This window comes from Pelobates fuscus, chromosome 4, assembly GCF_036172605.1.
Source record: "Pelobates fuscus isolate aPelFus1 chromosome 4, aPelFus1.pri, whole genome shotgun sequence".
In the NCBI taxonomy this organism is placed as follows: Eukaryota; Metazoa; Chordata; class Amphibia; order Anura; family Pelobatidae; genus Pelobates; species Pelobates fuscus.
The window spans coordinates 207,347,274-207,361,481 of record NC_086320.1 but is presented as its reverse complement, the minus strand read 5'-3'; the positions used below and the strand labels follow the sequence as shown (position 1 = coordinate 207,361,481).

The window sequence follows — 14,208 nt, the reverse complement described above, 5'->3', positions numbered from 1 at the left end:
TTAGGCTAAGCCATAGAGAAATAATAAGGCAAAAATAACTGTGCTAAGCTGACTAGTAATGTGTAGGTCGGCATAATTAAGGCAGTTAACGTAACGAACAGTAAAGTCACTTAACCAACGCCAGCTGCTGGTATATGGTTGTCGCCTCTTGTGTCGCCGTGTAGGCCTGCCTGCCCACCACAGGGGAGGTCGGTCTCCCGGTGTGTGGAAGCGACCCGTGTATAGGCCGTTGAGGGCTGCAGTGTTCTCCTCTGGGTTTCCTCCCCAGTGGGCCGTGTGTGTGCCTCCCGACAGCTCGGCCTCCCTGGATTCAGCCTCGCTGCAGCTGGTTTCGCTCCACACTGGGCCCTGTGGTCGTCAGCTTGAGGTTTCATGTCTCGCTTGTCGCCGGTTTCCAGAATCGTTGAACGAGGGGTTGGCACCCTCAGTGGCGCGGGCTCGCAAGACTCCGCAGGCGTTGCAGCACAAGCTCCAGTGGCCTCCCGCATGGTGTTACTTCGGGTCCCGCTTGGTGCAAAGGCTCCTCTGAAGGTATGAGGGGGGCATAAAGATAGGGAGCGTCGAGTGGTCGGACGGATCCACGCCGCCATCTTTTTCATCTCCATCCGGTAGGCTTGTCTCCGGGCCTTGTGTTTTGCCCAGAGATGGGTGCGCAGCAGGTCCACGAAGTCCCCTATTTGCTTGGGCGGTGTGAGGCATGGTCGCTTAATCGTAGACCGCGTTTGCGCCGCCATCTTGGCTGGTACTCGTGAGCTCCTCGTGGCTGTTAATGTTGCCGCTTGTACATATATTTGTGTGGGGGTAACCGTCCCCTGCGGGGACCGGGATGACCCCCGCCGGTCCACAGGGGGGGGTAGCAGGGCTGCGGTAGGCTTCTGCTCAAGAGCGTGTCCCGAACCGGGGAATCGGCCGCCTCCCCCAGTCCGCTGGCTCAGCTCAGAGTTAGGCCTCATGTTCGTTTGGAGGTTGTCCGTGGTGCATCGGTTGAGGAGTGGTACCGGTGTGTTCAGCATGCTTTGCTACGCTTGATCCCGGTCTCCGTGTGCCGCTAATGCCCCTTTGTTAGTCGGTAACCTCATAAGTTTGTCCGTAGTCACAGGAGCACTGAACAAGTGCGACTGGCCATCTTTGCTGTCAGGCCCCGCCCCCCCTGCTAGAACTATTTCAACCAAGATTTAACCTGAGTTTTAATAGCCCAAATATCAAATTGTACACTTTAGCAGCACACTCCCACCATGCCTTAGACTGAATAAAAGGATCAGTTCAGTTCACAGTACTACATATAGAAATGCTACTCTGTCCTAATATACCACTCCCCCAATTGCTACACACTTCATATGTTTCCCTTTCAGAGGAGGCACAATAAGATCCTCTATTAGCATCCCCTATTAAAATGTGGAAACTGGTGAGAAAACGAACAGGACTCTAATGGCAATATACCAGGTTCATTCCTTTCCTACACAACCCATGCTTTCAGTATGGGGAAGCCAAATATCCATACCACTTTTGGAAAATGACAGGCCACACCACCATGTAACTTCATGAATGAAGACAAAAAAAATCGGTATTAGCATTTTAACAAGTCAAAGACAAATTCTCTATGTTCCATTCTTGGCATACTTACAGACATGTAGTCTAATAGACTCAATTATCCCACACCTTAGTCAGGAAGATTGGGTCACAACATAGATTACCCACTTACACAACCAGGGACATCATCCTATTCCCTCAGCATACTTTATTCCAAAATGAGACCCAACTTGGATCACTCGACTACCCAATCAGAACTTTCAAGTTGGTTAACAAACTTTCCAACACTTACACATGACACACTCACACACTTTCTGTTCCACATGGACTGGCTAGAAATCTCATTCAATAAAAGTATGCTCACAAAAAAAAAATTCTTACTTGACAACTATATATTGACTCCTTAGATAGAGATACCCAATCTAGAATCAAAACCACTTTTGAGTTTAGAGACTGGCACTTGACTAGGGGGATTGCGGGCCGACCCCCCATTATCCTCTGATGTAAATTTCCAAGAACAGGAATCCTCTAGTTGGTCACCCCTAAAGTAGTGCTAAATCAGTGCCAAATACTCTAAACCCATGAGAGCATAGTTAGTTTAGTTTACTGTATTGATAAGTTAAAATGTTTTGTCCATCTTGTTTGCTTATTTTTATATATTCTGTATATGTTTTTCATATAAAAAGTCAGAAACAATGTGATGCCTGCAATATCCAACTTGCTATATGTATATAACTATCTTACTTATGGATTTCATTGATACTTGACAATAACAGATGTTTGAATTAGAATTTCAATTATTTATATTTTCAATTATTTATATTATAGTGTTTTATATATATATATATTTACCAACCACATTAATATCTTTTTTTTTACTTTGTTGCTCTTTACGCATTAAAATGTGAATTAAATCACTTTTGCATCTATCTATAACAATAGCTGACAAGTGTCCTATAAGTAGTTACTTATTTTATGGTACAGATCAACTCATTAGTTGCACATATTCTCAGTATTTACTATTCTAACAAACACAGGTGCATTTTCATAAATATTAAAATGTGGTTTATAACAGGTTATATATACGGATTCTTAACTTGAGTAATAATGGAACAAAGTGCTACATTTCGTGTATTCGCCACAGAGACCACTGGCATATTTCTGCTAATCATGCTGAATATATTTATTTGCTCCAGTTTTGCATTCTAAAAGTAGCTTACAGTGTAGGAAAAATATTCAAAGATTTTTAAAGTTAATAATAATAATAAACTAGAATGTAAATGGTATCCCACGTCTAATTAAACAATATTATTCATCAGAATATATGTAATTATCTATCAGCATATATGTTATGAATTTAGGACTATATTCCATTTAGTAAGTAGAAAAGCTAAATTTTGCATTATGATATCCAGAATAGAAACATGTGAAAAATAACAGTCACTTTTATTTCTGTCCTAAACATGTAATGAATAAAGCAGTCTTTATCACATCTAGTAGGATTCCAAGACATAAAGGCCATTTTTTTCCTAAGGACTGTTTGTATCTAATTTAAAGATATGCGTAAAGGTTATCGGATGCAATGAGGATGCAAGCTTAGATTAATCAAATGACCTGTATTTCTAGGTTAATCGGCAAATAGCTCCTCAATTGAGGTAGAAGTACATGTCCTATGATATTTAGCAATTCTACTATAAGAAAAGGAGTATGTCTGTGTCTGACTGTGCGGCCCTTTTGCAGAAAACCAAGACACCAGAAAAGTAGCCAGTTTTGATCTTGCTCACTAGGGTTTGGATGTCTCAAAATGAGCAAATTCTAAAACGATCTCGAGCAATTTCCTTCATTTTTTAGGGTTTGTATAAGGTTTGTTTTTTAGGATGCTACCAATAAAAGCAGATAAATATTGGTACGAAATGAGGTCTTACCTTTCCATTATACATGCATTACTTCATTTTTATTTTTTGTTTCCGAGAGCACTTTTTAAATGTGGTCTTTGAAGTAATCCCTTTTTATTAAATTAAAACGGAGAACTATTTATTCCCATATTCTTTAGATTATCCGGAGCTGCAAAGGATCAGACGTGAATTGTCTTTGCTCCAGAAACTGTATGGCCTTTATAATGCTGTCATAGAAAACATCAATGGATATTATGATATTCTTTGGACTGACCTCGATATTGAAAAAATCAACAATGAGCTTCTAGACTTCCAAAATCGGTATACACGTTTTTTAAATTATCATTTTGACACAATCTGAAATACTTTTATTTTAAGTCATGTCACATGTTTATTAAATCACATTTTTCTGGGGTATATGGTGTATAGCTATTCGTGCTGCATCAGATGTCATATCTGTCACATTTTCAGGTGTTTGTTACCATGCTACCTATGATTTACACAGAGCTTATTGTATTACCTCAACAAAGAATTCCACCACAGAACGTGTTTATACATTTCAAACTGCTTTTCCTTTGTCTAAAGCTGGTTTTGTTCAGATAGTATATTTGACAGCCATGCATTCAGGAGATGAGACAGAGAAGATTGTTCTCTGTAGAAACATATTGGATTTATATCAAGCCTTAAAAAGCAACAGCAACAATACATGTTTAAACATGCAAATAAGGTACTCCATATGTAAACCTCCCAGTAGTGGTGACCCCACCAAACCTCAAGTAATTTAGAGAAAGATCAGCATGGCTGCTTCAACTTCAGTGCCCCAACAACACAGGCAACAATACACCGATAATACTTTCTCTTAGTCATGCTAATATGTACCTATATGTGGTGTTTATATGTACCTATATGTGTGTCCATATGTGTTTGAATGTACACACTCGCTGGCCTGGACGTGAAAAATTATGGCAGGCATTCATGCAAAAAGGTTGAACAATTGTGGTATTAACTAATACAATATTAATCTTGACATGATTAAAAGTGTCAGATATAACACGGTACCCTACAGTAGTAAATTCATCAGGCATTTCCTCTTGATTTTCAGAATCCGAAAGCTGCCAAAAGCTCTGAAGGAGTGGCAGGCGTTTAATGATCTTAAGAAGAAGATTGATGACTTCAGTGAGAGCTGTCCTTTGCTTGAAATGATGGCAAACAAGGTAAGGGTCCCAATTTTGTTTTAAGTATTTCTCTTTCACAAGTTTCTACCACTACGATAACACTCTTTTCTTTATTCCTTCATTTGATGTACATCTTGTGAAATCATGTTAATATGAACTATAATGATGAGTACATTATTTTTTCATTCTTCTACCTGTTCCTACACTGAAAACAAAAATCAGATGGTTAGAGAGCACATTTAGAAAATCATGAGATATCATTGAGGGAAAAGTACATATTTATTGAAATACATTCCGTTTCAGCCTATCTCAAGAAGCTCCCATGATGTCAATTGGCTTATAAAGACTTTTAAAAAGTCAACAGTCAGTAACTGTGAGGCATACTAAACGTGTGCAGTTATTTATCAATAAAGTGGTCCCTACAAGGCCTTCTAAAAGAATTAATTATCAGTGTGTTAAAACAACCTTTTGGCAGCTGACTGATCAATTATGTGGAGATAGTGAATTTAGAATGATGTTTTTAGGCAAAGATGTGCAAGATTTTACACTGTTCACCATTTACAGTCACATGTTGTGTAATTTTCTACTTAAGCGCACACACTGTTTCACTGGCAGACAGACAAACACTGACAAACACACACACACTTTTACTGATACACATTCTCTCACACACATTCACAAAGTAGTTTTTCAAAAACATTTTTTTAACCTCACCCAGCCTCCCAACCTTAAGGTGATCTGGTGTGAGTTCTTTTCTTGGGGTCAATGGGGCTGCTCTGATCTTTATGCTCTTCCAGTACTGCTCCCTCGCACACTGTTTAGTGATGCCAGAGCAATAGTGATGTCATATCCTGGCATCACCATAGGACACATGAGGGAGCAGTGCTAGAAGAGAACGAAGATCAGAGCTCCATCTTCACCACCTCAATCCCCCAAGTAGGCACTTGTCAACCTGGTAAGCAGGTGCCCCCTCTGCTTTAGTGCACAGTCACAAGCATTGTGGGGGCGTCCTAACGTGGCTGTTGGATATGTTGGTTCTAAAAATATGCTAATCATATTAATTACTATTAGGAATAAAATCTAAAGCAAAATGTACTGAACGGCAAAAGCCAACATTTTACAACAAGCCAACATTTTACAAATGTGAAAATGAATATATAATACTATAAAGACCATGTTGTGCTATATCTATCTACAGGGCTTTTTTTTTTTTTTCTTTGAGTTCACACAAGTGCAGATTGCTAGCACCTCTTCCAAATAATTGACTATAAATGGTATGATATGTGATATCAAAGCTGTTTATGAGTATTTACTAATAAGAGTCAACCACTGATCCAGCCAATTTCTGTAATTATCAGCTGGAGGACTGCTCTATGAATGTCCCCACTGCAGACAAACATAATGCTAGATAGACAGATAGACACTATATTATAAATGTATATAATTTATTCATAATATGTAAAATTGTTACGTAGCAAACATTATGAAACCCATTACTCAGCAATGATATGTGTTCTGACATTTCTCCAATATATCCATTACTCAGGCAATGATGAGAAGACACTGGGAGAGAATTGCACAACTTACAGGGCACACTTTTGATGTTGAGTCTGAAAGCTTCTCCCTAAGGAACATAATGGAAGCTGCGTTGCTGAACTACAAAGAAGATATTGAGGTAATTACCGAGGGACTTCGACATGCGTTCATTTGTGCTGTCCCTTATAAGCTTTTGCTTGTAGGCTGAATTATTTAGCAGGAAACCTTAGACTTTCACCATTTAATTGTAATCCTTGAGATTCCAGAATGTGAGAGTGTCTTCTATATAACCCACTATAATAAGGTTTAAACGTGTATATTATGTGACATGTGGCATGTGGCATGTGGGGATATATATGTATTACTGATTAATAATCACTGTGTGGAGTAATTTATTAATTGATATCAGATGGGTCCTCATCATTGTGTGACAAATGTCACCTTTCGTGTGGATACCAACATCTGATAGCAAGAAATGCTTTGTTTGACACAGATATGCATCATATACAAGTGCTGTTCAGTATCTTTAACTAAGAACCAGTGTATGGGTTTATTATTTACTTATTAAATATTCTGTACGTGATAGATCATGGTATAATGCACGAATAGTTCAAAATGAATAAAATAAACAAAGTGTCAAAAAAGAATGCAGTATAAGAAAGTATGTTTATGTATATGGGACTTGGGAGATATAACATTGATTCTTTGTCATCAAATGATTTACAAGTAAGTGATAAAATTAAGTCATGGGAGTGTTACGCTCACAAACTTACTTCTGAAATCCCCAAAGGAAGAGCAAACAAGTGACTAGTATCTACCACAAAGGAAAACATAATATATAGGTACTTCCGCAGTCTCACGGGATACTCCATTAACATCAGTTTTAAATTCTTGCACATGTGAGTGAGTACAGCATTGAAATCAGCTCCTGAAAAATGATCCACTGGCAGATCACGTCGGCAGCTGTGAGGGACATGTTTAGGAAAGTAAAACTTTCACCTTCAGGCCACCATACTGCAAGTGGCCATGTCATAATTGCTAAATATGTAAAGATCTGAGAATGTGACAGAGCTGCATTAATGCTAGATTGTAGATTGCTTCAATTACACAGGTATTTCCTGTGAGATAAAAACTCATCACACCCGGCTTGCTGAAATATTAAAGAACATCAGTAAAAATAGAACAGAATTGTCTAGGTGTAAATTAAATGATAGCATGGTTGGACTATTCAATATTAATATAAATGTTTGGATGTGTGCTTGAACACATCCAAGTGTCTAAAGGCTAGATAAGCATCATGGGAAATTCAATTCACCTACATCTTTGTAATCAAGGCTGGCTGTCACTGGAAGCCATAAAGAGGTATATTAATATATGTCTATGTATGTATGTATGTATGTATGTGTGTACTGCATGGATGGTACTTTCATACATGCAACTTTGGGAGTTATGAAAACAGGACAGGTGTGGATGGGTCTAGGGTGTACCAGGATGCAATTTACCCCATCTCTGGAGGGGAATTGTTATTTTGAACACCTAGGTACAGAGCAGAACCTGGGTGGTTTAAACGAGGTGGATCAATGAGGTGTGCAGTGCTAGGCTCTGCCCTGTCATATTAGCCCCACCCCACTCTCATTAGGCCCCTCCCCTCGCAAACTGCACTGGGCGTCATAGCTGGAAGGAAAAGGTTACAAACTGACAGTTGTCCTCAAACAGATTGTCAGCTTGTTACCTTTTCCTTCTAGCACAAGAAAGAAAATGAGAAGATTGACAAATACCAAGGACTGAAAGGATTTGGAAATTGAAGGAAGTAGTAATTGCGATAGGTGCACTCAGGCTGTTACCTGCAAGTTGGGAGGATGACTTCAACAGATTCCATGTGGGAAATCTTAGATCTCTGTCCAAAACAGTGCAGATAAGATACTGCGCAGAACCAGTAGACTCTGGTACCCAAGAAAAATGAATACACAAAAAATACCACCTTACACCTGAAGGGATGAGAAATATATACATATATATTATATATATTAGACTTCGACATTTGTTTTTGACAAACACATTTTCGTTTTCATCTGATTTTTCATAAATTATTCCATTCATCTTTCGGAATGAATACAAATGTCAATGAATGAAATGAAGAACTAGTTGCTTGTTTAACGGAATTTCGTCAATGCAACTCATTGTTTAGTTTGTTCGTTTCAGTTTATTACAAGGAGGAAGCTACCGGCTCATGGCACCTTCCGTGTAATATTTAAAAATAGAAGCGGCTGGGGTAGCTAGGATATTTTTTTATGGGCGTAACTATGGGTTTGGGAACCCCTAGTAACCAGGGGTGGATTATTTTTATGTGGGGGCAACAATAGGTGCAACCAATTATTATTAAGGCCCCAACCTGCCACCTCTGGGTGAGGGGGGGCAATAAGTTCACTCCCCTTATTAATTTGGGCCCCATCTGCCTCTAATGAGTGGGGGCTGGGAGGACAATAGGTCCATCCCCTTTATTATTTAGGGCCTATCCGGCTGCCAATGGATGGAGGCTGGGAAGGGACAGCTAGTCCACCCCACTTTTTTACTTTGAGCCCCCACTTACCACCAATGGGTGTGGTGCTGGGGTGCCAATATGTCCCCCTGCTTATTTTATTTATGGGTGAGGTCTGGAGGGGGACACTATCTCCCCCATTTATTTTTATAGCTTCCACAAGTGGGGCACGGGTGGAGTTACGGAAGAACACTGTGTCCCTCAGTTAAATATTAATTTAGTATTGCCCACCCATGGCTGGTGGCCTCCGTTTATTTTAATGGCCCCACTTGTGGGGCATGGGTAGAAGCACAGTGAGAAACTTTGTCCCCCCCCAGAAAACCATTTTAATAATTGTTGTCCCACCATAGGATCAACCGGCCCCCTCTTTAGTGGATTAGCAACTGGGTAGCTACTGTTAATATTTTGTTATAACTGTCGTCAGTTTAGTAGGCATGTCCTTATTCATTTCTTAACCTCTCTTATTTACTAATTCTAATTTATTTTTTTACTGAGTATTAGTAAAGACTTTTTGTAATTTTGGTCTTACAGCTTCTTAGTAGATAGCTCCCTAAACCTTGAGGGATTGGCTAAACCTTGATGCCCAAGTCTAATATACAACTCATATATACCGGTAACTAAAATATTCTTTGAATAGTTAGTACTGACTTGTAGAAAGATTGGACTATTTTAATAATAAAAAAGTACTTCTAATGAAATTGTGCTTGGCGAATAGAGATACATATTCATAGGGTAAGAAATTTAACACTAACCATAACAGCTGCACTATCTGTCAGATAATATTCAGTTAATTTGCCCTAAGAGAACGTTGCACTTTATTTGCTAGGCCACATATTACTCTCCTCCTGGGACAAATGATGAAGGGATATTTGATTAGTGTTGGACGGTGTTTCAGCATACAACGTGCTGTAATAATTAGACGTTTTCCTTATTTGGACACATAACAACCAATTACGTGCCATAAATAATACGAGCAAATTAGCAAAGGAATATTACCATGGAGAGATTGAGAGGGCATTGAGAATGTCCCATTGAGGTTATTACTCAGTTGAAAGGTTTGTGTAGTGTGTAAATAGCCAACTCATTATACCTCAATAAAACAAGAGTTTAACATCAGCTATAATTTCCCTCTATTTACATTTATTAGAACTAGTAACTGCTGTATCATGTTATTTCCAGGTATTTACATTGATTAACACGTGACACACGCATGTAATGATTTAAGAGCTTAGAAATTGTTACATTAATGTAATGATGTTAAGAAACTATTATACGTTTACTCTGGCACTAATTTTAAACTCAAAGTATTTTTACGGATAGGATGTATTTTAAAATTTTCATTTTCCTAATTTCAGATTTTATGTGTATTAAATAGTTCATTAGTAAAAAAAAAAAAAAGACTCACGTCTCTTGGGTTCAGTCTTTAACACATCCCTGATGTCAGCTGATCCATGCTGAGATTATGTTTGTGCATATGTATTTAGTTATTCAGTTATTTTAGAGGAGTAACATAATATGAGCTGAAAAGTTAATTTATTGACAGTTGGATTCAGAGCTGTATGTTGATATAATGCTTAAATAAATTAAAATAATGTTGAGAACTCGATTTTCATGGACCTGAAAATCATTTGAAAAATAAATGAGATAGATGCCTTTTATAAGCGGATCCCTGAACCTTAATGTTCCAACTGTAGGCCAATATTAAAAAGGACATGCCATGTTTTATTAAATATAATTTTTGGAAGAATAGTAAGTGAATAACTTTTAGTGCTTACACATAAAGCTTCATTTTTCACAGCTCTCTATGTGTAACTTAAATGTTGACCAACCACAAACTGATCTCGAGGCATAAATCAAGTTATGCAGCAGAGGAAGACATTTCATTTTCTTGAACTGCAAAAATGTGTTGCTCATGAATTTAACAAAACATTCATCACTTGGCAATTATTTTTTTTAAACCAGCAAGCAAACACAAATATAAAAAATAAAGCAAGCAAAACTTTGTAAAGCATGTATTACATGTTTATAAAGTTGCTATAAAGTTGATCAGATTGCATTGTTGGGCATTCTTCTGAGTTTAAATTATAATGTTCAGCATTTGATAAACTGGTAAATGTAATATTACCAATATGTTTAACTTACAAAGAATTATATAAAGAATGATAAAATGCACTACTGCTGGGGAGAGCTGACCAAATCCAACATGTTAAAGTGGACCTGATTTGTTGGTTTTTTTTTTCTGTAAATTTATAGTCGAGACCATTAACAATATATTTTTATTTTATCACTAATATATTTATTTTCTTTAGGACATATGCATAAGCGCAGTCAAGGAAAAAGATATTGAAGCTAAACTGAAAAATGTCATCAATGAATGGAGTGCTCACTCCTTTACATTTGCCCCGTTCAAAACTAGAGGGGAGTTACTTCTGAAAGGATCTGATACATCAGAGAAAATTGCCTTGATGGAGGACAGCTTGATGATACTAGGATCCATTATGAGCAACAGGTAAATATGCACATTTGAAACAATATTACATTTTAGTTATAGTTTTTGTTACACTACATAATACACCACACTGGCATGCTACATACTAGACCTCTACATTTACACACACTGCCACACTGCATAATACATCAACACACACACACACAATCATTCTACATAATACAACCGCACATTTACACACTGTCAGGATACATAATACCCCTCAGATTCACATACACACATTGTCACACTTAATTCGAACACGCAGTTATTCGCCCCACTTCTAACACAGCTCCTGCAAATAAGGTACTTTGGGCAGTGTCCTGCCTCTTGAATTAATTTTTCACTGAGCTAAACAATTGGGAAGTAAGAGGACCAGTTGTCTAAATGCCAGCCAGGGAAGGGTACCAAGTTTAGAGGGTTTCTATATTGTTAGGGAAAAAAACTGTATTAAAGCATTTACAAAGTTTATCCATCAATGGTAAATTGAAGCCTAAGTTTGACTAGTTTGACCTTAAACTTAAAATTTTGGGGATAATGATATTATATAATTTAGATTAAAAATGAACTTCTTCAGTTATTTCCTTATTTGTCATCTGTCAAACTCGAACAAAATTGAACACAAATTGAATGACAGGACTGAGTGCTCCACTGATATTGCAGAGGTCAATACATGTACAAAAGAACCTTTTTAGATAAAAAATATCTATGCTTATATCCCACAATTTCATTATTGTTCGATACAACATACCAGTACAGAACACGTAAAAGAACACTTAAAAACCATAACCATTTCAACTCGCTGGGCTGAAAGTGTCGCTCTAAGCCTATAAATTAAACCTTGGAGTGCTTAGGCTACTCTAGTATTGGAGGCGGAGAATGGTTCAAAAACAGTTTGACTGCTTACAATTTGAGTGCGCCATGGCACTTCTGGCACCATAACCATTACAGCAAGCTGGTTACGGTGCTTAGAAATGTTCCTTTAATTTCCATCGAACACAAGATGGAGGGTTTAAAGAGCAATCTGATGTGGATGTCAGAATCTATGGGCTTCCTCCCAATTGGCAGAAATACTAACTATAATCAGATATCACTTTCTGTATCTGCTGTGCTTATGTGTTTATTAAACATTTCTTTGATGTAAAGAGGAATATGTATTATTATTATTATTATTATTATTGCCATTTATATAGCACCAACAGATTCCGTAGCGCTTTACAATATTATGAGAAGGGATTTAACTATAAATAGGACAATTACAAATAAACTTACAGGAACAATAGGTTGAAGAGGACCCTGCTCAATCGAGCTTACATTCTATAGGAGGTGGGGTGTAAAACACATTAGGACAGGAATTTTTAATCAAATAAGGTGGGCTGCCCTTTAGGAGAGGGCAAGAGACAGGTATGTGAGGTAGGGGTTAGTCTTGGAGGCCATAAGCTTTCCTAAAGAGATGTGTTTTAAGGCACTTCTTAAAAGATGCAAGACTAGGGGAGAGTCTGATGGCAGTAGGCAGGCTATTCCATAGGAAGGGAGCCGCCCGCGAGAAGTCCTGCAAGCGCGAGTTGGCTGTACGGGTGCGGACAACGGACAGGAGGTGGTCACGGGCAGAGCGGAGAGACCGAGAAGGGACATACCTATGGATCTGTGAGGAGATATAAGAGGGGCTAGAGTTGTTCAGTGCTGTATAGGTGTGAGTTAGTACCTTGAATTGACTCCTATAGCATACAGGAAGCCAATGTAAGGACTGGCAGAGGGGTGAGGTGTGAGAGAAACGACTAGACAGGAAAATCAGTCTAGCAGCAGCGTTCATTACGGACTGTAGGGGTGCAGTGCAGCTTTTGGGAAGACCAATCAGGAGAGGGTTACAATAATCCATGCAGGAAATTACTAGAGCATGGACAAGCTCCTTGGTAGTATCTGGTGCAAGAAAGGGGCGGATGCGGGCTATGTTTTTAAGATGGAATCTACAGGATTTGGCAACATGCTGGATGTGAGGCTCAAAGGTGAGACCAGAGTCAAGTATGACGCCAAGACAGCGCGCTTGCAAGGATGGACTGATGTTGGTACCACAAACTTCAAGGGAGAGCGAAAGAGGAGGATCAGTATTAGGAGGAGGAAAAACAAGGAGCTCAGTTTTTGAGAGATTAAGTTTCAGAAAGCGGGAGGACATCCAGTCAGAGATGGAGGAAAGGCAAGCAGTGACACGTTGCAGGACGGCAGGGGAAAGGTCCGAGGAGGAGAGATATAGCTGGGTGTCATCAGCGTACAGGTGGTAGCGGAATTCAAAAGAGGTAATAAGTTTGCCAAGAGAGGCAGTATAAAGAGAAAATAGAAGGGGACCAAGGACAGAGCCTTGGGGGACTACAACCGAGACAGGACGAGGGGAGGAGGTATCATTAGAAAAAGAGACACTGAATGAGCATTGGGAGAGATAAGAGGAAAACCACGAGAGGACAGAGTCACAGAGACCAAGCGATTGAAGAGTTTGAAGAAGGAGAGCATGATCAACGGTGTCAAAGGCCGCTGAGAGGTCAAGAAGAATTAGTATGGAGTAGTGGCCTTTGGATTTAGCTGCGATTAGGTCGTTAGTAACTTTGATAAGGGCAGTCTCTGTAGAGTAGAGAGGGCAGAAGGCAGATTGAAGGGGATCAAGGAGAGAGTTGGAATTGAGGAAATGAGACACACGGGTAAAGACAAGTCTTTCCAGAAGCTTTGAGGAAAAAGGGAGCAGGGATATGGGACGGTAGTTAGAGGGGTCGGATGGGTCGAGGGATGTTTTTTTTTAGTATAGGTACTACAGTGGCATGTTTAAGGTCAGCAGGGACGATGCCAGAAGAGAGAGAGCAGTTGAAAATGTGTGTTAAAGAAGGCACGAGACAAGTGGAGAGAGATCTGATAAGGTGAGATGGGACAGGATCGAGTGGGCAAGTGGTGGGGCGAGAGGAGCAAAGGAGAGCAGCCACCTCTTGGTCAGTAGCTCGGGAGAATGTCTGAAGGGTAGGAAAGGCATGATTTATGTGTGGTTGAGAATCAGAAAGGCAA

General features: G+C 39.1%; 1 protein-coding gene across 1 annotated transcript in view; it reads left to right on the top strand.

The window, feature by feature from the left end:
* LOC134608770 (dynein axonemal heavy chain 5-like) overlaps positions 1-14,208 on the top strand; it is a 315,738-nt gene that overhangs the window by 85,402 nt on the left and 216,128 nt on the right. The window contains exons 32-35 of the mRNA XM_063451865.1: positions 3,584-3,746; positions 4,528-4,639; positions 6,147-6,275; positions 10,985-11,184. Coding sequence (XP_063307935.1) covers positions 3,584-3,746; positions 4,528-4,639; positions 6,147-6,275; positions 10,985-11,184 — 604 coding nt within the window. The remainder of the gene's footprint in view (positions 1-3,583; positions 3,747-4,527; positions 4,640-6,146; positions 6,276-10,984; positions 11,185-14,208) is intronic.